A 25,575-nucleotide genomic window follows, 5' to 3' on the forward strand; every position below is an offset into this window, starting at 1 on the left:
AGCCTCCCAAGCTAGACCAGTGGTTTCCAACCTATGAAACAAGAACCTAAGAGATCATGGAGTCAGCAGGGTCCCACGGCCAGGTTGATGAAGAGGTCAGCCCCAGGTGCAAGGCAATAAAAGTGTGTGTTGTCCATAGAAAACATAAAAGCAATAATTAAATGGGCTAGAAATCAGCATTTTATTATCACTATGCATCAGCAATTCTGAACAATGTCAATGATCAAATACTCCTCCAAAAAAAAATATCCTATGAATCCAAGTTTTAAACAATTGCTGTGGTTAGTTTTGAGTTTTAATATTTGTCTAAGCTTCAAGTTCAACACTTTTATTGCTTGTACTTTAATAAACATTGCAATCTGCATGGAATTTAACTCAAAGGCCTCTCACTTGTGCAACTGCCCCCAGACACAAGGAGATTCAGGAGCAATTCCCATTCATTTAGAAAGTTTGCAAAGGTCCAGAATCATTCCAGACTACTTCGGGAATCCTTTGTGTCTCCAGCCTCCGTAGAACTCCGTATTCCTACATTTAAAACAGCTTTGACATAAACAATGATGGCGTAGTGATAGTGTCTCAGCTGACAAAATACCATGGGTGGCTGGAGAAACAGAAATTTATTTTCTCACAGCTTTGGAGGTTGGAAGTCTGAGATCACAGTCTGTTTATAGTAAGGGCTTTCTTCCTGGCTTGCAGATGTCAGCCTTCGCACGTGCCCCGATATTTCAGAGAGAGAACACAAGCTCTTTGGCATGAGGTCCCCACCTCAGGGTCAAATATGCTAAGTATACTACTGCATGGAGCAATTCCAAGGGGCCTAGAAATCAATATAAATGCCAAATATTATCTGCAAGCTGGATAAATGATAGAATTCACATTATATATGTAGCCGTATTAGTAGTAGTAGTCCCTAATTAGTTGACTTTGAGTTAATCAAACGTGATATCCTGGGTGGGTCTGACCTAATCAGGTGAGCCCTTTAAGAGAGGCTGGAGTTTAGACTCTCTGGTGCTGGCAGTAAAATCAAGCTATCATAAATTCTCCAGCCTCAAGGAAATGAACTCTGCCGACAACAACGAAGAGGCTTGGAAACAGATCCTTCCCTAGTCAAGCCTCCAAAAGAGAAAATATGGCCCTGGCAACTCCTTAACTTCAGCCTTGTGAGACCCCAAGCAGAGGACCTAGCTAAGCTGGACCTCTGACCTGGAGAAACAGTGATAATAAATAGAGGCTGTTATAAGCTGCTAGTATTTTTTCAAATTTTATTTATTTACTTGAGAAAGAGAATGAGTGAGAGAGAAAGAACCTGAGCAGAGACAGGCAGAGGGAGAAGCAGACTCTCCGCTAAGCAGGGAGCCTGAAGTGGGGCTCAATCCCAGGACCCGGGTATCACGACCTAAGCTGAAGGCAGACCCTTAACCAGCTGAGCCACCCAGGCCCCGTAAGCTGCTAATTTTAAGGCAAGTGTTATACGGCAACAGAAAACCAAAGTGGTTTTTTTGCATGTAGCAGAACCTCTGACTTAAATTAGGCTAATGAACAAAGAAATTTATTTTGTCCAGAAGTACTTCAGACTTCAATTAGGTTTGCTCAGAGGCTCAATTCTGTCATCAAGGATTCGGATTCTTTGCCTCTCACCACTCTGCGAATCCAATGTGATGCTTGATCTTCAGATAGTTCCAAGATAGCTCCAATAGTCAAAGGTGTCACATCTAGAAATATCCAGAGGATAAAAAGAGAGTGTTAATTTGTAAGGCATTTTTCAGGAAAAGTATGGAAACTTCCCAGAAGCTCCTCAGATATTCATTCATGTCTCACTGTCCAGAGTCGCACACCCTTTCCAAACCAACCACTGACCAAGAGAAAAGGATGACCTCAGATAGATTTCACCCAAACTGACTGCCCCTGAGTTCAACAGGCATGTGAGGCAGCTAGGTACTTGAACTGAATCAGGGTTCTGTTAAGGAGAAACAGGGAGAAAGGACCAACTTGTCCACTACAAATCCCAGAGTGGGCAGCCCCGGTGGTGCAGTGGTTTGGTGCTGCCTGCAGCCTGGGGTGTGATCCTGGGGACCCGGGATCGAGTCCCACATTGGGCTCCCTGCATGGAGCCTGCTTCTCCCTCTGCCTGTGTCTCTGCCTCTGTGTGTGTGTGTGTCTATGAATAAATAAATAAAACCTAAAAAAAAAAAATACAAATCCCAAAGAGTTTATAAAAAAGACAAAGTATGAATGAACCTCTATCCCATCAGTCCAGCACTGGCAGTACCAGCACATCCAAGTTAGAAAAAGATGGAGAGCTTTCTCTGCGGAATCACCACGGCGGCCGGGCCCCTGTACACATATCCTGAAAACTGGAGGGCCTTCAAGGCTCTCATTGCTGCTCAGTACAGCGGGGCTCAGGTCCGCGTGCTCTCCGCACCACCCCACTTCCACTTTGGCCAAACCAACCGCACCCCTGAATTTCTCCGTAAATTTCCTGCTGGCAAGGTTCCAGCATTTGAGGGTGACGATGGATTCTGTGTGTTTGAGAGCAATGCCATTGCCTACTATGTGAGCAATGAGGAGCTGCGGGGAAATACTCCAGAGGCAGCAGCCCAGGTGGTGCAGTGGGTGAGCTTTGCTGATAGCGACATAGTGCCCCCAGCCAGTACCTGGGTGCTTCCTACCTTGGGCATCATGCACCACAACAAGCAGGCCACAGAGAATGCAAAGGAGGAAGTGAGGCGAATTCTGGGGCTCCTGGATACTCATTTGAAGACGAGGACTTTTCTGGTGGGCGAACGTGTGACACTGGCTGACATCACAGTTGTCTGCACCCTGTTGTGGCTCTATAAACAGGTCCTGGAGCCTTCTTTCCGCCAGGCCTTCCCCAATACCAACCGCTGGTTCCTTACCTGCATTAACCAGCCCCAGTTCTGGGCTGTCTTGGGGGAGGTGAAACTCTGTGAGAAGATGGTCCAGTTTGATGCTAAAAAGTTTGCAGAGAGCCAACCTAAAAAAGACACGGAAAGAGAAGGGTTCTCGGGAAGAGAAGCAGAAGCCCCAGGCTGAGCGGAAAGAGGAGAAGAAGGCTGCTGCCCCTGCTCCTGAGGAGGAAATGGATGCATGTGAGCAGGCACTGGCTGCTGAGCCAAAGGCCAAAGACCCCTTTGCTCACCCGCCCAAGAGTACCTTTGTGTTGGACGAATTTAAGCGCAAGTACTCCAATGAGGACACTCTCACTGTGGCACTGCCGTATTTCTGGGAGCACTTCGATAAGGATGGCTGGTCCCTGTGGTATGCTGAGTACTGCTTCCCTGAGGAGCTCACTCAGACCTTTATGAGTTGTAACCTCATCACTGGAATGTTCCAACAGTTGGACAAGCTGAGGAAGAATGCCTTTGCCAGTGTCATCCTCTTTGGAACCAACAACAGCAGCTCCATTTCTGGAGTCTGGGTCTTCCGAGGCCAGGAGCTTGCCTTTCCGCTGAGTCCAGATTGGCAGGTGGACTACGAGTCCTATACGTGGCGGAAACTGGATCCTGGCAGTGAGGAGAACCAGACGCTGGTTCGAGAGTACTTTTCCTGGGAGGGGGCCTTCCAGCATGTGGGCAAAACCTTCAATCAGGGCAAGATCTTCAAGTAAACATCTCTTGTCATCATCGCCTAGCTGCCTGTACCTGCCCTTCAGGGAGATGGGGGTCATTAAAGGAAACTGAACATTGAAAAAAAAAAAAAAAAAAGAAAAAAAGAAAAAGATGGAGAGCAGAGGTGCAAAGACAAAGAAACTACCCAGGCAATGAGCAGCTAATAGCATGCACATTTGCAGGACATGTTTGCAAAAAGTTAATGAAGGTTTATTTAAAGTGTTAAAAACTGTCACAGACACTGAGTTGGGTCTGCAACCAGTGACAAGAAACCTGAAACAAGGAAGTGACATCACATCAGAAAGTGTCAAGGAGCAAGAACATTGCAAAAGACATAGAAGGTGAAGAAGACAATGATAAAAGAGCAGATACCTGCACCAGATGCATTGCCTAAGGATTTTCATCAATGCCATAGAATCAGAAATTAGTATCAGAACTTTCTTTGTACATCATTGATCATATGTGGTCATGCTTCATTTAATTACATAGCAATTTACATATAATTATTATTACTCTATGGGTTTGAGTCCTATGCTTAATAACTCTTCCTGGTACGGTTATAGATAATTCATGTTAAAATATTAAATGCAGGGGATCCCTGGGTGGCGCAGCGGTTTAGCGCCTGCCTTTGGCCCAGGGCACGATCCTGGAGACCCGGGATCGAATCCCACGTCAGGCTCCCAGTGCGTGGAGCCTGCTTCTCCCTCTGCCTGTGTCTCTGCCTCTCTCTCCCTCTCTCTGTGACTATCATAAATAAATAAAAATTTTAAAAAAGTAAATAAATAAAATATTAAATGCATAAAAAGCAAATCATGTGTAACCCTGCATTTAACGACTTGCCTTAATTGAAGAAAAAAATCATAAAAATATTTTAACTACCTGGGGAAACCCAAGATGTATAGAAACCTGCTCTCCCTTAGAAAGGAGATAGAAGGTATACACGTACCTAATCATCATATTGGACACCTTCAACTTACACGTAATGTCAGTAATTTCTCAATAAAGCTGGAAATGATTTTTAAGTTTTTTTTTAATTTTTATTTATTTATGATAGTCACAGAGAGAGAGAGAGAGAGGCAGAGACACAGGCAGAGGGAGAAGCAGGCTCCATGCACCGGGAGCCCGACGTGGGATTCGATCCCGGGTCTCCAGGATCGCGCCCTGGGCCAAAGGCAGGCGCCAAACCGCTGCGCCACCCAGGGATCCCGATTTTTAAGTTTTTTAATAGGTAAGTGAGCCCCTGAATCTTTTCTAAGAGTTTAAGAAATACATAAATTCTGACTAGGATATCCCGCTCTTTCCCTGAGAATGCGGATGCTGTCAGGAACACGGGTCGGAACGCAGCGCGCGCACGAGGAGGCCGGGAGGGAGGGGACCTGGGGCAGCCGAAGGAGACCAGCCTCGGCCGGGAGGCTGCTGCTGTGCCGCCGCGCGAGCGCCCCCGCCCCCGCCCCCGCCCCCGAGGCCCGCCCCCGCCCCCGCCCCCGCCGCCCCCCGCCGGGGAGCCCGAGAGCAGCGGGCGAACCCCGGGCTTCCTCCACCCGCCGCGGCCTTCTCGTGCGGCCGGGCGCGGCGTCATCTTCGGGACTGGGCTCCCCGCTCCGGCTTCTCGGATCCCCGCACCGCCTGGCGCCCGGCGCTGGCGCTTCACGAGTGTCCCGACACGGTTCGGAGCTGGAGCCGGAGGAGGAGGCCGGAGACATCCAAGGGCGCCCGCCGAGAAGACACTAGGCTGGAAAGAAGCCGCCTCCGGGTCACGCAGCCTCCCGGCCCCACGGCCCCGTCGCGGGCTGCCAGGCGTCGCGGGTTCGGGGAAGCCCCCGGCGGGGGCGGGGAGGGCGGGGGTTGGGGCCGAGGTGAGCCCCCGCGGCCGCCAGAGGGCACGAGCGCCCCGAGGCCTCCCGCCACGGCGACGCCGCGACCGGTGGAGGTGGCGGGCCGCGGGGAGGGGTGGCCGGAGCCCGCGGGGGGCGGCGGGGGTGGAGCGAGGGCAGCGGGCGGAACCGGGACAGCGGGCCCCGCCCGCCCCCCAGCCGAGCCCCGGCGCGGCGCCAGCCCCGGCCCGCGCCCCGCACTCCGCGGCGACCTCGACGCCCGGGCGGGGTCGAGGGACGCTCCCAGCTCCGCGCCCGCCTCGCGCCCCCTTCCCGAGGGCACCGCCCGGGGACGCGGGCCGGGGCGAGCGCGCCTCGGAGGCCGGCCGCCGCCGAACAATGGCCGGAGAGGCGGCGGCGGGCGCGGAGGGGCCGGGGCGCCCGGGCGCTGGAAGCCCCGCCCCTCGGCGGCGCCCTGGCAACGCGGGCCGGGCCGCGCCGCCTGCTCCCCGCCCCCCGGCGCCCGGCACCAGGCGGGGCCCCGGCCGGAGCGCTGCAGCCGCCGCCGCTGCTCTGCAGAGCGGGGCCCGGGGTCGGGGCTGGGGCGCCCTCCCCGCCACCTCGTCGCGCCGCTATGAGCCAGGGAAGCCCGGGGGCCCGCGACGCCCCCCGCGAGCCCGCGGCCCCCCCCAACCCCTTCGTGCATGAGCTCCGTCTCTCCCGTCTCCAGAGGGTGAAGGTAACGTGTGAGCGGGGGGCGCCGGGGGGACGCGCGGGCCGGCACAGGGGCCGTGTAGGGCGCAGGCGGCGACGGGGACGCGAATCGGGAGAAGATGGGCGAGAGGCCTGCGGGGCGGGAGCCCGGAGCAGCGCACGTGGGAGGGGCGGGGGTGGGCGACGGGCAGCTCGAGGGCGTGGGAGGACGGAGGACGTGGGGACTGCGCTTCCCGGGCTGCGGAGGCCGACGAGCTGGACCGAGGTGGAGGCTACGGGGAGCCGGGGGTGGGGGCGCGGGCCTGCCGAGGGCGTCTCCGGGGCCCTAATTAGAGGGAAGAGGTTTGCAGCCCCGGAGCCCGAGACACCCCCTCCTCCCGCTCCCGCTCCGGCTCCGGCTCCCGCTCCGGCTCCCGCTCCCCGCACTGCAGCACCTCCTGGTGGGGGGCGGGGCGGCCGAGCGGGGGCCCGGCTGCAGGAAGTGGGGACGGGCGTGGGAAGGGAGTGTCCAAGGTCTGCTCCCTCACCGCCCGAGGCGGGCTCCTGGGGCTCGGAGTGTTTACCCGCACTCTCCCCGGGGCGGCCCCGGAGCCACTCCGGCTCCTGGCAACCCTGACTCTGCGCTGCGGAGCCAGGAGCTCGTCTCCCCCCTCCCCCGGTCCCCGGGGAGTGCCGTGGAGTGGAACTAGGTCGGCCTGGGCCAGGACAGTGGACCCCTGTGTGTTCCAAGCCTCCGCCACCTCCCAGGGCCGAGGTAGCAGAACCGCGCACCTGGCTGCTGTTGGACGTGGGAGCTATTTGCGGAATGCGCCGTGGGGAGGGCACCTGTCTCCAGGCCCCTCCCTGTCAAGCCCCGCGCCGGGCGCCTCCGCACGGATCATGAAATGCTCTGAACAGCCTCACCCAGGGCTGGAGGCGTCCTATGATTAAAAAAATTCTGTCGGATCCCATGAATCCTTTATCCTGTCGCCGTTATTGGTGTCTCCATCTCACCTTGGGTCCCCGCCGGTGCCCACACCACCGCCACTGGCTCCCGATCTACAGGGGGTTGGCCCTCTGCCCCATTGCTGGCGGAGAAGGAAGCAGTGGAGACAGGGTCTTCCAGTCCTGAAGGGGCGTTTTCTCCCACCCTCCGCAGTTCTGCCTCCTGGGGGCACTATTGGCCCCCATCCGAGTGCTCCTGGCCTTTATTGTCCTCTTTCTCCTCTGGCCCTTCGCCTGGCTGCAAGTAGCTGGTCTTACGGAGGAGCAGCTGCAGGAGCCAATTACTGGATGGAGGAAGTAAGTGGGGCTCAGCCCCCAGAGACCCTACTTCTCTGCTTCTGTTACCCTTTCTTCTCAAGGAGGGAGAAGAAAGGGAGGAAGGGTTCTGAGGTGCTGCTCCTCAGCCTGGACAGGTAGCATGGGTCAGCCCAGCTCAGACCCAGTACCCAGGGCCTCAGCTCTCAGTGGTGCACCCTGACTGTCCCAAGTAGGCCGGCTCCAGCCCCTTGGCAGGGGAATGGAGGACTAGGCAAGGGCACCTGTGTTTTGGGGTGCCTAAGCCTGGACGTGATGAGGGACAGGACCACGTCTCTGCTGATGCCTGGCCTTGCCCTGCAGGACTGTGTGCCACAATGGGGTGCTGGGCCTCAGCCGCCTGCTCTTTTTCCTGCTGGGCTTCCTTCGAATTCGTGTCCGGGGCCAGCGGGCCTCTCGCCTTCAGGCCCCTGTCCTTGTTGCTGCTCCCCACTCCACTTTCTTTGACCCCATCGTTCTGCTGCCCTGTGACCTGCCCAAGGTTGTGTCCCGAGCCGAGAACCTTTCCGTGCCTGTAATTGGAGGTGAGAGAGCACTAGAGGGGTGGAGGGAAGAGATGACAACTCTGAGCCAGAAAGGGCAGGAATCCGAGATGCTCTGGAGAGAAGAATGGGCCTCCAGGGAAGGGAGAGGTCAGGAGGGAAATCGCCTGTGGCTGGCGAGTAAGATGCAAATGGATACCCCTTAGTACCCAAGGGCTGGTGCACACAGGTGTTGGGAGGTCCTCAGATTACTTGCCTCAAGGAAATGCACGGTGAAAGGAGGGTCTCCAGGGCAAAGAGGTCACTGAGAAGCGAGTGCCTCCTACTGTGGAGCGGAGAGATTGCGGATTTGAATGCCCCTGGGTAGGAATCCAGTGACTCGTCTTCTCTCTGGACCCCAGCCCTTCTTCGCTTCAACCAAGCCATCCTCGTGTCCCGGCATGACCCGGCGTCTCGGCGCAGAGTGGTGGAGGAGGTCCGAAGACGGGCTACCTCCGGAGGCAAGTGGCCCCAGGTGGGTAAGCCTGTCAAAGTCTCCCCTGTATGTGCTCCCAGACAGGCTTTTCTCCCCTCTCTCCCGTTCAGGCCATCCCAGCTCACTCCAGGGGTTTTCTCCCCCCAGGTACTATTCTTTCCTGAGGGTACCTGTTCCAACAAGAAGGCTTTGCTCAAGTTCAAGCCAGGTGAATAAAATGATGGGGGTGGGTGGGCTGTGGGAAAAAGGAGCCCCAGATTTGGAGGGCACTCTGGAATGGCCCAGGAAGTGGCACAGCGACAGTAAGGAAGAGAGAGAACTTCCTGGCCAACCCTGAGACGTCTCTGGGAGTCAGAAAGAAAACTATAATGAAGTGGAGCCAGACCAGACGTCATTTCAGAACCATCCCAGAACCTGACACTCTTGCTTTCTAGCTGCCTCCATGAACTAACCTCTGTCTGGGGCTGGGGGGTGGGACTGGGATTCAGGAGCCTTCATCGCCGGGGTTCCTGTACAGCCCGTCCTCATCCAATACCCCAACAGTCTGGTGAGTCTGAGTCCAAGGGAGGATGCGGGAACACGCATCCGCCCTTAATCAGTGGCAGCGTTGCCTGTGGCGGTGGGATGGGTTTGCGAGGTGGGAACGGGAACCTGGGGAGGGGGGAGCTTTCCCCGAGGAGGCTCAGCCGGGATGAAAAGTGACACATGTGTCCCCTGGCCTCTGCTTCTCCTCAGGATACCACCAGCTGGGCATGGAGGGGCCCTGGAGTGTGAGTCTCAGGGTCCCTGGGGTGAGGGTGGGAGCAGGGCCCCCAGAGAAGTCCTGGCCCGTCTTCCAGTCTCCAGACGAGGCAGACAGACCTTCGTCACTGTCACATTGAGAGACCTCTACTCTAGAGGAGGGGGTGCCTGCTTCCCGGTTTGTTCTCACCTCCAAACGATCCTGAAGTGCCTGCAGCCACCCCCCTGCAACTCTTCTGCCGTGTTCGAGCTCCTCTGACTCCCCGGCCATGTTCTAAGTGGTCTCCCCGCTGCGGCCCTGCTTGGGAACCAGCAGGCCTGCCTCACCTCTTCTGCTGTTGCTCACACCTTGTCCCTGGCAGGTCATCCCCAGCCCGTCCCTGCCAGCCTCTCTCTTGCCCTCCCGCCTTCTGTGTCCTGGCTGCACACCTGCCCAGCCCACCGGGTGGTTAGGGGCCCCTGCCCTGTGTGTCCCGGCTACACACCTGCCCAGCCCACCAGATGGTTAGGGGGCCACTTTACATGAGTGGGTGGAACTTTCCCACCCCCCTCCTTAGGGTGGGAGGCCCCCTGATTAGAGACTGCTGAGCATCTGAGGTCTCTCTTCTCTTAGACTGAAGGTCTTGTGGCTCACAGCCTCTCAGCCCTGCAGCATAGTGGACGTGGAGGTAGGATACCTCCCCACATTTCCCATACTGCCAGGCTGAACCCCTGGAGGGAGAAGAGGGGGGGTGGTCCCCCACAGCTTTGAGGTCATGATGAGAGAGAGCCATGCGTGTTTCAGTTCCTGCCTGTATACCACCCCAGCCCAGAGGAGAGCGGGAACCCCACCCTGTATGCCAACAACGTCCAGAGGGTGATGGCACAGTGAGTATCCCATGGACTATTTCCTATAGCACGGATGTGGCATCGGAAGGCCAGGGCAGGTGAAGGACTGAGGTTCCAAGCAGGGTGGGGGCGTGGGCTGGGGGATGGGCTCTGAACAGCTGAGCTCAGGGTGGTTCAGAGGCCTGGTCTCCTCCGTGTTCAGCAGCCCAGACCCAGTAATGTCTCTCGTACCTTGTTCCCCTTCCCACCCCCACCCCCACCCCTACCCCACCCCCGTTCCATTGCCCTCCACCGCATAGGGCCCTGGGCATTCCAGCCACCGAGTGTGAGTTTGTAGGCAGCTTGCCCGTGATTGTGGTGGGCCGGCTGAAGGTGGCACTGGAGCCACAGCTCTGGGAACTGGGAAAGGTGCTTCGGAAGGCCGGGTAAGTGACCTTGAACGGAGGGTTCGGCACAGTCATCTGGAGGGAGAAAAGAAAGAAGAGAGAAATGGGAAGAAGGAAGGCAAGTTGTAAAAAAGCAAGTGGGAAGGTAGAGGAATTTGTCTCAAGGATAACAGAATACAGGAAGGAGGTGAAAAGAGAGTGAAAGCTATGGAATAAGCGCAGTGAGGAAGGAGGCCTGGCTCTCAGAGGCCGGGAGTCAGAGTCCTTATCAGGAGAACACAGGTACACCGTGCTGGGTGGCTGCGGACCCGGGCAGCGTGTTCAGGAAGCTGCTGAGTACACTGCTCCATTGCAGGCTGTCCCCTGGCCGTGTGGATGCCGGGGCAGAGCCAGGCCGCAGCCGGAGAATCAACCGGGAGGAGTTTGCCAAGCAGCTCCAGCTCTCTGACCCGCAGACAGCGGCTGGGGCCTTCAGCTACTTCCAGCAGGTAAAGGAGCTGGGACATGGGCCAGAGCCCAGGCCCTGCCCTGCGGCTGACACTTGCAGGCTGGAAGGACGCTGTCCAACTGGCCGCAGAGGTGGCCAGCTTGGAAGCTGCACGGGGTGTTCTCACAGCAGCTGTTGGGGGCTCCTCCCCTGAGCTCCACCGGGAGACTCGTTTTTTATGGAGTAACCTGGTGCATTGACGAGCAATGTCTTAATCGCTGTGGCAGGAACAATGGAGAAATAATTGGTCAGTGAGGACCCTAAGTTTCTGAAACCACTTTAGAGATTGGCAGAGACGGGGGACCGTACAACGTTGTGGGCACCTCCGGGTCGCAGGGAGGAGTTGGCTGGGAAGGTAACCTCTGGAGGGGAAAACATGGGACAGTTAGACGGCGATGGGTGTGAGACTCCAGTCTTTACGATGCTTGTTAAAAGTAACCCACAGCTTCTCAGAGGGATTCCTGAGCTATCCCAAGAATGTGGGCACTCCATAGATTTCCTGGGACTTAACCATATGTTCCTGTTGCATTATAATAATCCTAGGAGATTCTTAACATTTGCCAATGACTACCACTGGCCTCTGAGAGCTCCCTTTGGTTCGAGATGCACACCATGGTTCTCAGCATCCTCAGAGTGAGCCAGGGGCGCTGATTCCTTGGCTCAGGGCAGACTGTCAGGGAGAGCTTCTCCACCTAGCCTATAGAGAGCGGAGCCAAAACTGGAGTGGCGTGGTTTCACCATGGCAGGTGTCCTTGGGTTTTTTGGTAGGGAATTACACCAGTGGCCCCCTTTTAGTCTGCTAGACCAGTTCTCCAGCGGGTAGGCTGAGTCAGCGGAGAACCAGTTTTTCCAGTGCCAGGTACGTCAGACACTTGATGCTAACAACTTCACTCCTGAGGGATTCCCTCACATTTACGGGAGATCCCTCTGGAAAGCTTTGTCACCAGGTGGCGTGGGGATGAGTGAACCCATGAGGAATCCTGGAGAGTTTAGAGCTCACAGATCTGGGGGGAAGCAGGCACCAGGTCATCTCCGTGCTTGCTGAGGAGAAGAGGGAGGAGCCAAAATCCAGGGCAAGAGGGAGAACACAGGGTTGGTCCTCATGCTGCCCGGGTTTCTCCCTCCAGGATGCCGAGGGTTTGGTGGACTTTCGAGACGTGGCTTTGGCACTGGCAGCTCTGGATGGGGGCAGGAGCCTGGAGGAGCTGATGCGCCTGGCCTTTGAGGTCTCAGGAGGGTCAGGGGAGGGATTGGGGTGGGAGACATGCGGTGGCCCTGCCGATCCACCCAAGAGGCCTATGTGGGGTACTGTTCCCAGTAGCTTCTGGATACCGAGCACTCAGCATCCACCCGAGTGCCACCCTGTCTAGGCTACATAACTCCAGTCGTCGTTGAGGCCTGGCTGAGAACAGGGCAAGAGCATCAGCTCTGCAGTTTCTAGTTCTGCACAAAGGGCCCAGGGCAGAAGGGGCAGGGGAGACAGGGGGCCCTTCTTCTGCCCTCTCAAGTAGGGGAGGAGCCTGTGAGGCCCAGGGCAGAAGGGGCAGGGGAGACAGGGGGCCCTTCTTCTGCCCTCTCAAGTAGGGGAGGAGCCTGTGAGGCCAACCTGCGGGGCGCTGTGGGGCTGAGGCTGGGGCATGAGGACCCGGCTTGACTTGGTCCCTTGTGTGCCAGCTCTTTGCCGAGGAGCAAGTGGAGGAGGCGGGCCGGCTGCTGTACAAAGACGGCTTCAGCACCATCCTGCACCTGCTGCTGGGGTCACCCCGCCCCGCCGCTGCGACTTTGCATGCCGAGCTGTGCCAGGCGGGACCCCGCCAAGGCCTTTCTCTCTGTGAGTCACAGCCTTCTCTGCCACCACCAGCCCCTGGGAGGGGTGGGGAAACACTAGAGCCCGTGGCCTGAGGGGGCGTTCCCCATCGGGAGGTGGAGGACGGAAGCTTGGACTTGAGAAGTGAAGCAGAGGTTGAGAAGGACAGGGCACCCCGACTCCCAAAGACTAAGGCTGCCTTCTCCCCCACCTTCCTGGATCGTTTTACTTTTCTCCTTATCTCACTGATGTGTCCAGGTCAGTTCCAGGACTTCTCCCTCCATGACCCACTCCACGGGACACTCCTCCACACCTACCTGCGCCCGTCCTGGAAGCCACATGCCTCTTTTCCCAGCAGCCCCGCTGCTCTGGCCAATGGGACTGTGCCAGTGCCCAAGCCAAAGGGTGACTGAGCACCTCCGCCTCCCAGCTCACCTTGGCCTGCTCTGGGCCTCAAGCCCACTTCTGCTCCTGCTTGATTTTTTCGTTATTGTTGTTTAAGTTGATTTTTTCTGTTTGTTTTTTTTTTTTTTTTTGTAAGAAACTATTTTATATATAATATAATATATATCTATATCTATTTAAGAAAAAATGAGGCTGTTACATTGATAGTACCAGCTGGGAACAAAAGGGATTAATAATTGCCTGCTCCGGTGGGAAGAGCCTGAGGTTCCCCAGGGCAGTCCTCCCTGCAGAGGTCATTCTGCTCTTGGAGCCCCCCTTCTGTTGTCGTCCTACGTGTGCCTGCTGTGTTATATATATACATGCACGTTTTAACAGACTTCCTCAGGAACCTCTTTTCGGCCTATTCCCTCTTGTTCTGTCCTTGTTAGAGATTAAAAAAATAGCTACCATTTTATATTTAATAATCCTACTGAGAATGCAGCCGTCTTCCCCCGCCCCCTCGGGAGCAGAGAGCAATGTCCGGAGCTACGGGATCCGCCCTGCAGCTCAGAGCAGCTTCAGGACCGTGTTTGCCCAGGGTATGGGTGCGTTGAGACATTTAAGCCCCTTCCGTCCAGCCTATTCAAGGAAGGGGGAAGAAAACAAGACTTCCCCCAAAGAAAGGTGCTATCTAGATAGAGTCATGGAAAATTAATTCGATTTAGGAAATTAGATCTCTAACCCAGAGTTCTGATAGGTTTTTTTAAAAAAAGGCGTCTTTCCATCCTACAGACTTTTCAAGGGAGCCCAACAGCAGTGGCCTGTCATGGAGGCCGTGCCCCGCGTCCAGTCTAGGCTCTTGGGTGTGGAGGGGGAGAGCCACGGTGGTCCCTGGGGACGTCCCAGGGCCGGAGCTTGCCAGGGAGTGAGCTGGCCTGGAGGCTGGAGAGGCGCCTACGGCTGGGGCCTGGGACCACCCGCAGCTCCTTCCGCTCCTCCCAGTCCGACCGCCGAGACCCGACCGCGGAAGCGCACGGGGCAGGCGTTTTCCAACAACCAGAACAGTCTTTATTTTTCTTCCCCACACGACTCCCTCCGAGGGCAGAGGGTAGCCTCCCTCCCTCCTCGGAGCCGGGGCGCCCAGCCCGTGAGTCCCGCCGCGCAGCAGCAGAGGAGCCGGCTGACCCCCAGGGCCTGGGCGCGAACCAGCCGGGGCGAGCGGGCGGGTCCGGGGCCGCGTCCTACTGACTACGGCGGCGCTTCTTCCTTCGGCCGCTGACAAAAGTGTCCCGCCGCCGCTTGCGGGGCTGTGGGGCCCGCGCGGGGGGCTTGTCCCCGCAGACGCCGCGCCCCCCCGCAGCCGCAGCCCGGGCCGGGCCTCCCGCGCCCGCCGTCCCCCCCCCAGGCGTGGCAGCGGCGCGCGGGGACCGGGCGAGGCCGCCCACCTCCGGGGGCCGGCAGGGGCGCGCTCCGTGGGGCCCCCGAGGCCCCCCCATCGAGGCCGCGCCCGGGGCCGGCTGAGGGCCCAAGGCAGGGTCCCGCGGCGACAGGCTGAGCTTGGACGCCAGGAGGTGGGCGAAGCCGGAGAGCCCCTCGTCCTCCCCCGCGTCCTCCCCCTCGTCCTCCCCCTCGTCCTCCCCCTCGCCCCCCTCCTTCCCTCTGGCCCCGGCTGCGGAGCTGCGGGTTTCACGGAGAGGGGAGGCCCCGGTCACAACCAGGGCGGCCCTGGCGCCCCAGCGAGCGCACGGGCGCCCCAGGCCCCGGCAGGGGTACGCGGCTGCGGGCGGCCCCCGTGCCTGAGCCTCCCGATTCCCGGGGAAGGACTCCAAGCCCTGAGGCTGCCGGAGGCCAGCGCCCTCCCCAACCCGGCCCCGGGCGGCAGAGGAAGTAAACTTCGGGGGGCTGGTGTCCTCACGGCCTCCAGGGCCCCCGAGCTGGAGGCCGCAGACATCTCCAATACCCAGTAGGTGGACGTGTTGTTCTGTGGTTTCCAACACAGGAGACCGGGACCGGCCTCCGCTCCCCGCCCCCAGGGCGGCCTGGGGAAAGGAGGGGACACCCTGGGCCCCCAGCACCAGGACGTTGCCGGGACACGCGGGCTGCAGGGTTTCTCTGGGAGGTCCCAGGGTGGGGGCACTGAGCCTACCTTCCGGCAAAGGGGGGCACCCTTCCACCCACAGACCACTGGGATCCCCGGCAGCCTCAGGGCCCTGTTCTGAGTTTACGTTAGGCCTCAAGGATGGGCTGCTGGCCCCCAGGGGGCCCGGCAGGCTGCAGTCGTTTCTCTTCTGCAGGGCAGACGTGCCAGTTGTGCCTCCGCAGGAAACTGCACTGCCCCCCTCGTCTCCAGGTGCCACGGTTTCTCCAGGACCCTGGGAACTGCTGCTGCTGGAGCCCCCTGCCCGGCAGCCTCCCTGATGCTCGGTGACACTCTCCCTGCTGTGGAAGTTCTCTATGACCTCCTCCATTTGTAAGGGCAACTCCAAGCCCACGGCGGCCAGCTCACTGCTCAGCCAAAGTCCCCGACTGAGGGAGACTACATCCCCATCCCTGTCACCAGCCGCTCTGGGGGAGGGGTTCTCATTGTAACTGGAAACCCCCGGAGGACCTCTGTCATCCCCCCACATGGCTCCTGAAGAGCCTTTCTGGGGCACTGCACACGGCTCCATCTCTTGAGGAAGCACTGCAGGCCCCCCTAGCCCCTGTCCTGTCTGCAGCCCCAGGACCTGCTCTTCTGACCCTTGTCCTTGCAGAGGAGCCAGCTCTACAAGTCGCACGCCCAAACCGGAACCCAGGTCAGGTGGGGGGCTTCCCTGCCAACAAAGGGGCAGAGTCTCGGCAATTCTGTCAACCACCAGGGGCTGCCCCAGTGACATGACACCTCCTAGAGGGTCAACCCCATGTGGGGACATCTGATTTGTCACCTTCCTGGCCCCTCTCTTCTCCATGTTTCTGGACCCTCGAGGCCCCTGTGGAGCTGGAAGGTCCAGCTGCAGGTCCCAGCTGCTGGGGGGTGGCACGGCATTCCCATCTCTCTGCACCTCCTGTAGGCCATCGACAGCCCGCTCCCCTGGAGAAGCAGCCTTTCCCAAGTGAACAGCACCCCCAGCAACCCGAGGCCCAGGGGAGGGCCGAAGCCGCCCACCCCCATCTTCATCCTCGTCCGAACCAGAGTGACTAGAGTCCGACGGAGCTCCACTGCAACTAGGAGGGGCCTCCGCATCCTCCTCCTCCAAGGCCAGGAGCCTCTTCTGGACCAGCTAGAAGGAGATCAGGGAGACATGGTCCCCCAGGCGGCCGGGAGAAGGGCTCTCTTAGGGGCAGTGAGGAGACAGTACTGTGTGGGGCAGGGATGCCAGCAAGTGGTACAGGTCCCAGCACTAAAACCAGATGCCACCGCTCCTGTTGCGCCTATGGGCTGCATCCCCATGCTCTGATCCTGCACACCTGCTCCCCATCCCTGAGTGTCTACAATGTCTTGCCTGCTTGGCCTGAACCTGAACCCCAACCCCGGGGCCGTCCATCTCCAGGAGTTCCACCATCCAGGACAGAGTAGGGCTAGACATAGTCACACAAGCTTCCTACTGTGACACTTCTACCTCCCAGGTGTACCTGGGCAAGGCTGAGTCCTTCTTCCTGCTCCAGCTCCTCCATTAAGGCCAACGGGTCCCTCTGCTGCTCTGGGGACAGCAGGTCGGCCAGGAATCGAGGATGAATGACGGCCTCCACCTGGGGAAACACAGGAAAAATAATGGGAGTCCTGATGGGAAGCAACCTGCGAAGCGAGAGGCTCAAGAGGAGCCACGTGTCCCTGACCCCACCACCACCCCACCCAGGGCTGTCATTAACCCTGACCACTGCCAGTGGCACACGGTCACGGCCACCTCTCAGCAGGAAGACTGCCTAGTTCCTCACTGCCTCAGGCCAAACCCGGGGTCTTCAGCTCCCTGGTTTCCACCCCAGGCTCCACCAGAAACCAGACTGCAGACTCAGTTCACCTTGGAGACAAAGACCTCCTGAGAACAAAGCTCGTCGATGTAGCTGAGAAGGCCTGGGTCGGGACACATCCTTTCCTCGTCCTGCTGCTGCTCTTCTTCGTCGTCCTGTTTCCAGTCTGACGCCCCCAGCAGCCCTTCCACGATGTCAGTGTACTCCCTCACAGCCTCCAGCGGGACCTCCTTGGGCGCCTCAGGGACCACAGGCCTCTGGGGTTTGCGCTGCCGCCGGCGGGGGGCGCGTGCCCTGGGAGCCACCTTTTTGGGAATGTACACTAGAGGGGTGGGAGAGGGATGGGGAGAGGCAGAGGGGCCATGGCCTCTGCCTCCCACCCTGGGTCAGTTGGGGCAGCCATCCGGGTTCGCCGTGATGGTCATGGGCTAGGCCCGGCCTGAAGCAGGACCGGCCCGGGAGAGGACCAGAGGCTCTCAGAGAAGCACTGTTTGAGGCATCTGGAAAGCCCTGAGATTCCAAGACGTCCTCTGACCCAGCCCCCACTTCCCAGGCAGATGAGCTATTATGCAGTCATGTACGTCTCACTTAGAGAGCCATGGGTTCACTGGGCCAAGGTCAAAGTTTGGGACGAAGGAAAAGAAAAAAAAAAAAAGTTTGGGACGAAGGGACCCAGAGACCCAGCCTGCTGTGCACGTGTGTCCTGTGTGGAACCTCAGAGCAGAAGGGCGCCGCCTCCCCTAATGCACGCCTGCTCTGTGCACACCCCACTCTGAGCCTTTGGTCCATGGCCCTTGTTGGAGGTGGGGAGCCTCACCTGGCTGCTGGCTAAGCTCAGGGGCCACAAGCCCCGGAGGGTCGAGTTTCAGAGGGGCTGCAGGAGGCAGGCCCTGGGGCCCACTTGTCAGCTGCGTGTTCTGAATCTGCATCTCCTCCTCAGCCTCAAACTCCAGGAACCTGCAGAGGGTGAGGAAGGCCTGGACAGTGCCGAGGAGGCCAGACACCGGGAGGGTGCTGCTCACAGAGACCCCAATAACCATTCTGGGCAAACCTCACAACATCCCTGACCAGCAGCCACCACTTAGGAAACTTGTTGAGATAAATGAACGGTCTAGAGCTTGTCAAGCTTCTCCAGGACACAGCCACGGCTTTCACTTCTATGTCATCCCTGATCTCACCCAGCATCATGGAGTGTATCCAGCGGCAATTAATACAGCCTTAATATAGCCTCCGGCCAAGGCCCAACAGGGTCCCTACTGCCAGCCCGGCTAGGCGGCTAGGCTCCGTTTGCCTCCACCTACAGCCACAAAGGATGCCTGAAATCCTAAAGCAATGCCCGGGGGGCTGCAATTCAAGGCATTTCCCACCAGGAGGCAGTGCTGAGACCCAAGTCCTGAGGCCGGGCCTGGGGGCCAGGAACACTAATTCTAAGAGGTCTACAAGGGAAGAAATGGAAACCAAGCTTCAGAAGAAAGGGTTAACTTTCCTCAGAATTGCTTCTTTAACCAAGGAGACCATCATGGAGAACCAGAAGACCACTGCGGGCATCCAGGACCTTGGCCTGACCAAGCTCTACACGCACCAGGCTCTCCCTGGGATAATGGGGATTTCTGTGGCAGTTTTTCCAGAGGAGGAGTGGTCTCAAGGTCTGCATCAGCAGCCACTAGCTAGCTGGTCAGTGAGACAGGAGAGAACCTGCCTCGGAGGGCTCACCTCCCCATGGGTAGGTCCCTTTGGCAAGGCATTTTTACACCAATTAGACCCCAACCCCATTCTTGGAGCTTCAGTATCAAGGACCTGTATGATTCAGGATCTGAAGGAGGGGGAGCTCCCAAGGGAGGACAGGAAAACCCGAGGGTCAAGGTGGTGGAAGCCGTGAAAATCCAGGAGGCCCCACCTTAGTCTACACCAGTCCTCCTGGCACCCCTTTTAATAATCACCCATGCCCCTGTCCCTCAGCCTCCCAGCACCCCTCAGGAGAATGGGGGTTGCTCAGACTCACTTTTCTGCCATCTCATAAAAGATCATCCGGTCAAAGTTGCTGGTGTGCTCCCACTCCTGCACAGCCCTTGGCAGTCCCTCCTCCAGGGTCATAGAAGGCTTCAGCCGGGCCAGGGAGCGAAGCACAGGGCTAAAACCCCCATCAGGTCAGTCACGTTCCACAGTGGACCCCCAATCCACCCGTCCTCACAAACACCTCAACATACCCCACTGTCCCTCAGTAGATCTAAGTTGCCTCCCGATCCTTGTCACGCTCCACGGCTTGTTGGACCTCCAGACCCCCAACCTCCCATCCATCCATCGACCACACTGGACTTTCTTCCTGCTGAAATCTTCAAATCTCACTCAAGATCAGATGACTGAGTCTGCCCACGCCACCCCCAAAGTTTGAAATCAAGCACCCCAGTCCTCACAGTGCCACTCTTGACTAAACATTAGGAAGAATGCACTTGTTAAAGCACTTATTATAATAATATAATATAATAATATAATAAGCGTTAAAGCACTTATTAAAGCAGTGGATTCACGGTAAAGTAGGCTTAACCCTGCCCAAAGGCTCTTACTTTCAAAAAAAAAAAAAAAAAAAAAGGCACTCCCTGACCCAAATGAATGTCTAATGAAAGGATGAAAGGCTGTGTGGTGTTTTTATTTATTGGTGTTTAAGTGTCTTCTTGCCTCTGGGATGCCCTTCACACACAGTCCACTGTCAATACTCCTCAAGCTCTTCGTGATTCATCTTTGCCCTTCTGACCTGCCTGCATCCTCAAGCACATGCCTGGAATCACCTGCTGGAGCATGTTTTAATTAGGAATTCCAGGGCCCCAGGATCTCTGCACGGCGAATTCAACCAGCTTCCCAGGCGACTGTTGCCAAGAATCTGGATCGTACTCTGGAGGAGACCCTACCTGGGGCCCCTGAGTACGGAGGGCATGGAGAGGCCAGGAGGGAGAAATGCAGCCTGCCGGGCTCCACGAGAACCCAGAACCCATCTGGAGAAAGCAGGGAGTGGAAGGTGGTCTACACCCAAGACTCTGGGGGAGCCTTTAGAGGTATTCACTGCAGAGTTGGGGGAGGGGGAGACTCCTCTAGGAGCCCAGAGGCTGAGGAACAGTACACCTGTCTCTCCAGCCCAGTAAAACCTGGTATGTGTTACACAGTGGTCGACATAGGATGCCGGGAGCACCGTGCAGGTGGGGGAGGCAGCAGGTCTGGGTGGGAAGAAGAGAAGCTTCCCCAGACAGCTGGCTAGTTACTCGGCCTTATGAACAACACAGGCAGCCCCTGACCCCGAGGTCCCTTGCTAGGCATCCACTCACAGGCAGCCCTGCCATTTGGGAATTCTTCCCCTTGTCTACATTGCCCGTTTATAACAACAGTACTGATGATAGTAGCTGCCACTCCACGAGGCCCTGTCTGTGCCAGGCGCGCTGCTACAAGTGTCACAGATACTGACTCATTCCATCATCTCAGCAACCCTCTGAGGTAGGTACAACCAGCCCCTTTCCATATGAGAAAACTGGGCTCAGGCCTCAGTGTGGGGCGCTCAGGATCAGCAGTCCCACAAGCAGCGGAGGCTAGGCCAGGGTCCCTAGGCTCCTCTACCACCTGCCTGGAATACCAACTGGAATTCTGAATAAGCTAGGGGGACAGTGGGGGCCAGGGGCAGCACGCCCTGTGCCCAGCCCCACAGCAGCCTCCACTCTCCAGGAAGGGTCAGGGCCCAACACCCATCCTGCTGGTTTGGATGGCTCAGTGTGAGGTCAGACAGTAATAAAATAGATGGGAAGGCCCCCAGATGAGGTGCCAGAGACCTGAGCTCCACTTACGGTTCCTCAGCTTAAAGATAGGAAACCTCTGAGCTCCAGTTTTCTCCTCTACAAATGAGGATTATGTTAAAACGCTTGCCCGCCTGAACTCAGGGCTGTGAGGCTCACTGGAGAGAAGACACCTGCAAGCTTATATAGCCTGGGAAGTGGGTAAACAGGCGCAGCAGCAGCAGCAGCAGCAGCACCTTTATGCTTTCCTGCTCACAGAGTATCTCTAGCACCCTCCTGACCTGCCCTCAAGGACCCCTAAATCACACAATCCCTGCTCCACCCCAAAGCACTCCTTGTTGGGAGTGCTAGCACAATTAACCTCAAATCTCCCCACTTACATAAGAAAGCAGGAAAGGGCTTCTGCATCAGGTCTGTGAGATAGGTGCCTCCGCACCAAGGCTTTGTAGCGCTGCCAGCGACGGAAGTTCTCATAAACACCTTTGGAGGTATAGGAGAGGTCACCCAGTGACGGCTTGGCTTGGGCGGCCGAAGGACCTCCTTCTCTGGTTGCCCCGTGTGGTCCTGGCCAAGCCTGTTCTGGGCGCACGACGGAGGCCAGTTGGGCAGCTGGTGTTGGAGCCTGAGCAGGAAGGCCTGGGAGGCCCTCCGGGCTCACCCCAATGGTTTTGGTGGGCAGAAGGGTCTTCACGTTAGGGGCTGTCACGAATTGACAGGAAGGACCCTCAGGGGGGGCCATCTCAGCGATCCAACTGAGGGCTGGCTGAGTGAGGATGAAACTCTGAGTTTGAGAGGGCTCCACCGGCCCCCCTTCCGTCTTGACTTTGACAACGACTCCAGCCCCAGTGGGCCCAGGGCCCCCATCCCCTGTCACCAACAATGGGCTAGGGAGAGCAGAGAGCACCAGAGGGTTCCCTGCAGAGAATGCTGGAGGCAGGGGGGGCTGTGGAGGCGGCTCCCAGGGGGACTGGTCTGGTGGGCCAGGAGCAGACTGGGGGAAGGGGAGTGCACTGAAAGAACACAGGGCAGCACCGGGTTTCAGGGTCACATCCTGTCCCGGCAGTGGAGGTGCTGTTGAGATGAGAAGAAAAAGAGGGAATGGAGGAGGAGCAGAGGATGCCAGAGGGTGGGTCGTTGGAATCCCACTTAGTCCCTGCACTCAGAGCGCCCGCCCCCAACAGGTGAGGGAAGGGTGTGCTGGGGGACCCTGCAGCGCTGGCAACAGTCCTCTGAAAGGGATGTTGACGTCCCTTACTCCTGGGTGAGAGTGCTTGCCCTAGAGAAGTTGTGCGACCCTTGGGCGCTTGGGCTCACACTCCCTACACACGGCACCCAGCACACAAGTGCTGGGACCCGTCCCGCCCACTCCAAACACGTTCAAACCACCTTAGCCCCGCGCCTGACGGCTCTGAGGTCCCCGCCACGGCTCACACAGGCACTGTTTCCTGGACAGAGTGGGTGGATTAGAAGTTTGGTTTCCAGAAATTTTGTCACACAACAGCCAGGAATGACTAGAGATAAGGACCAGGAAACAAGCGCTGTGAGGGCGGTCTAGGAAGGGAGGTTTCCAGAGCTCTAAGCAGCTGCAGGACATGTTACAGTCTGGTGATGCAGGCTGTCTGCAGTCCTTCTGCTCGGACGCCTAAGAGCAGAAATTTAGGGTCCACTGTGAAGGAGGGACAGTGAAGTCCTAACCACAGTGTGTGCTGGGGACCCACGTGGACTCTGGCCTAAGAACCCAAGGGCACATACATAAGATGTGTACGTGATTCCTCAGGACATGAATCTTGAGATTTTTCACCATGTTACAAGTGATTTGCCCAATTTCATACAAGTGTTCTGCCCCTCTACTAAAGAACATTCCCCGGACAAACTAACCACACTGAGCATCCACTCCCTGACCATGAAGGGGACAACTCATCACCCTGATCACAGAGCAGAAGCCTGGGAGTTCTCCACAATGCAAAACAGGACTAAAGGCCTGAAAAGCCAAGAGCATCTCAGGGAAGCCCCAGCTCTCACTGTGGTTGGAGATATCTAGGTCTCCAGGCCTGGGAGGGCAAGGGAAGCTGCCCCACAACTGCAAGAGAGCCATCACCAGGGTGAAAAGGAGCCACGAGACTCTGAGCAGAGGCCCATCTGGTACCTTCCAGTCTCACTTTTGGGAGGACATTGCTCTACAGATGAGGCAACAGATGACCCGGGGAACAGTTTTGCAGCTAACATCTCCACCCACCCCACTCGACAAGATCGAGACTGGCTCCAGCCCAGTGCTCTCAGGGCATCATTCTAGAGCAGGCTCCAGTTGCCCAAAGAAATGGGGATTTGGACCTTCCCCTTGAACCCTCCCTGCAGTACTTGTGCCGCACACGGCCCTGCCCCTGCCACACAAACACACGTTGGAGAGATTCCTCTTCCAAGAAACAAGTTTCTAACTGCCATTCCTTTCCTACACTCTAGCACCTTCCTCTGAGGGGCTTCGATCTGCCTCCAGGGAGGCCCTCTTCATCCCCTAATCTCCATGGTAATGGCACAGTCTCCTTCCCCAGCCTCCCCAAGACAGAGGGCTTTGCAGGGCTCTAGCGCTCTTACATCCCTCGAGGTCAGCCCCAAAAGCTGGTCCCTGGGTAAAGTGTCAAATCTGAATCCCCAAGGACATGAGCAGATCGTCAGGACCTTCCCCACTGCTGGCAGACTTACCTCCATCCGAAGCCATCCTCTCAGGTGTGGACACTAACTGTGGCTGTCCGGAAGCCTCCAGAATGAGACAGTCGGGTCCAGGACCCAGAGGGCAACCTGACCCCAGTAGATACAGGGATCCAAGGAAGGGAAGATAAAGACCAGATCAGAATGGAATTAGAATCTAGGACTCAAGGCATTCTGCAGTGGGGGAGGGGAGGGGGGCACAGGTAGAGAGGTTCCAAAGGGCTCTGGGACGCAGGTGGTAACCAGGAGTGCCCCCCAAGCCAGACTAGAGCAACTTGATTGTTCATTGTGTTTTTTTTGGGCAATTTATAAATTCTTTTTGATTCCCAACAATACAGCTTTACATCTGGATTACCTATACGTTTCTTCACCAATATATACAGTTTTGTGCCTTTCAATCCTACCCAGTTCTGTACCCGACTTCCTATGAATAGGTTGTGGCAGACCCTTAACTAAATTCAACATTGCCTATATTTTCTTTCTTTTTTTTTTTTTGCCTATATTTTCTAAACCAAATTCAGAGCATATCGTCTGTGTATCTAAGGATCAAATAAATGGAATGTTTGAAACTAGGATTATCTCAGAAACCCTGGGCAGGGATCCCTGGGTGGTGCAGTGGTTTGGCGCCTGCCTTTGGCCCAGGGCGTGATCCTGGAGACCCGGGATCGAATCCCACGTTGGGCTTCCGGTGCATGGAGCCTGCATCTCCCTCTGCCTGTGTCTCTGCCTCTCTCTCTCTCTCTCTCTCTCTCTGTGTGACTCTCATAAATAAATAAGAATTAAAAAAAGAAAAAAAAGAAACCCTGGGCATCTGGCTGTGGCACATGTCCTTACAAAGCTGTCCTGCAGTCCCTGACAGTCCACGACCATCAGCCCTGCAGTCCACAGAAGGTTCAGCTTACCCTTGGCTGAAAAGCACCACTCTATCCAAAACTGCCATTCAGCCTGAAATTCCAAAACCAAAAAGTCTTTTTTTGTTAAATTATTTTGTTGTTTAAAAGTTCTGTTAAATGATTTTAGTTTTTGAAATGGGAAATAAATCAGCATGGTTCTAAAGTCAAACTATGCAAAATGGAATATACAGCAAGTGTCCTTCCCACTTCTTTCCTCTGGAACTGATTTCTCTCTATCTCTCTCTCTCCTTCTCTCTCTCCCTCCCTCTTTCTTTTTGGAACCAAGTTCTTTATTCCAGAGAAAACCAATAATATGTTTCCTGTGAATCCTTACAGAGATATTTTATGCAACTACAAATAAATACAGACTATATTCTAAAAAAAGAAAAAGAAAAGAAAAGAAAAGAAAAGAAGGAAGGAAGGAAGGAAGGAAGAAAGAAAGAAAAGAAAAACCCTTTCAGGCTTTTCTCGGTTATAAAATTAATCGAGAAAATCAAAATTAACAAAATTAAAATTAACAAATGTTCCAATGCTTTTACCATTGTAAATAACACTGCAACAACAATCTTTGTAATGATAACTGGGCTCCCATTGTCCTAAAGAAATCAGAGTCCTATAAAGAGAATTTCTACGTTCTTTTAAAAATTCGAAATAACCCTAGGAGGTGCATCGTATTATGCTATTATTGTTACTCACCACTATAAGAAAGAGCGCTGGATTTGTGGCAAAGAGACCTGAGTTTAAATCTCGGTTCGACCACTGAAATATACTTCACCAGTTTCATAAAATAACTTCACGCCCTCTTCGCTGTGCCTAATATTGAATACCCATCATGCACTCTTTACCGCCAATACTTTAAAATAGGACGGGGGAACCGGATGGAAAAGAGGGGAGGGAAGAAAACTTTCTTCTTTCTACCCTAAGATAAAGGGGCTCGGAATCCCGGAGCCTTTGTTTCTACAGGCCCCAGAAACCCACTGCCTGTGAAATGGGTGCGCATCGCGAGTAGAGGCAGGACTCTGTGCATCGATGTTCAAGCCATATTCATTCCTACCCCCCTCTAGCTCCTAGCAGCGTCTTGCACACAGTGGGCACACTCCACGTGTCTCAGAGCGCCCGCAAAATTGCAACTGGAAGCCGACGCCTGCAAGGTTGCAACTGGGTTGCAACTGGGCCAAATCCCGCACTCCTTCGCCCCCTCCTGGT

The 25,575-nt window shown here is 56.4% G+C and overlaps 2 protein-coding genes and 1 pseudogene across 3 annotated transcripts; 2 read left to right on the plus strand and 1 right to left on the minus strand.

The window, feature by feature from the left end:
- The first annotated feature begins 2,292 nt into the window (after positions 1 to 2,292).
- On the plus strand, positions 2,293 to 3,725 carry LOC606904 (annotated as a pseudogene). Its single transcript, XR_005381904.1, has one exon. The product of XR_005381904.1 is annotated as an elongation factor 1-gamma-like (transcript).
- Positions 3,726 to 6,024: 2,299 nt separating this feature from the next.
- Positions 6,025 to 13,254, plus strand: LPCAT4 (lysophosphatidylcholine acyltransferase 4). Its single transcript, XM_038579898.1, has 14 exons — positions 6,025 to 6,182; positions 7,296 to 7,438; positions 7,760 to 7,980; positions 8,340 to 8,452; positions 8,561 to 8,621; positions 8,902 to 8,960; positions 9,149 to 9,183; positions 9,768 to 9,822; positions 9,939 to 10,021; positions 10,282 to 10,407; positions 10,724 to 10,856; positions 11,983 to 12,081; positions 12,530 to 12,686; positions 12,921 to 13,254. The coding sequence occupies exons 1-14, from the start codon at positions 6,078 to 6,080 to the stop codon at positions 13,073 to 13,075; spliced, it is 1,545 nt and encodes a 514-aa protein (XP_038435826.1). The 5' UTR covers positions 6,025 to 6,077; the 3' UTR covers positions 13,076 to 13,254.
- Positions 13,255 to 14,287: 1,033 nt separating this feature from the next.
- NUTM1 (NUT midline carcinoma family member 1) lies at positions 14,288 to 25,262 on the minus strand. Its single transcript, XM_038581100.1, has 8 exons — positions 25,066 to 25,262; positions 23,471 to 23,566; positions 21,151 to 21,841; positions 18,997 to 19,125; positions 17,812 to 17,951; positions 17,045 to 17,316; positions 16,659 to 16,775; positions 14,288 to 16,306 (listed from the first exon to the last, which is right to left on the minus strand). The coding sequence occupies exons 1-8, from the start codon at positions 25,151 to 25,153 to the stop codon at positions 14,288 to 14,290; spliced, it is 3,552 nt and encodes a 1,183-aa protein (XP_038437028.1). The 5' UTR covers positions 25,154 to 25,262.
- Between the last annotated feature and the right edge of the window lie 313 nt (positions 25,263 to 25,575).

This window comes from Canis lupus, chromosome 30, assembly GCF_011100685.1.
Source record: "Canis lupus familiaris isolate Mischka breed German Shepherd chromosome 30, alternate assembly UU_Cfam_GSD_1.0, whole genome shotgun sequence".
Classification (NCBI taxonomy): Eukaryota; Metazoa; Chordata; class Mammalia; order Carnivora; family Canidae; genus Canis; species Canis lupus.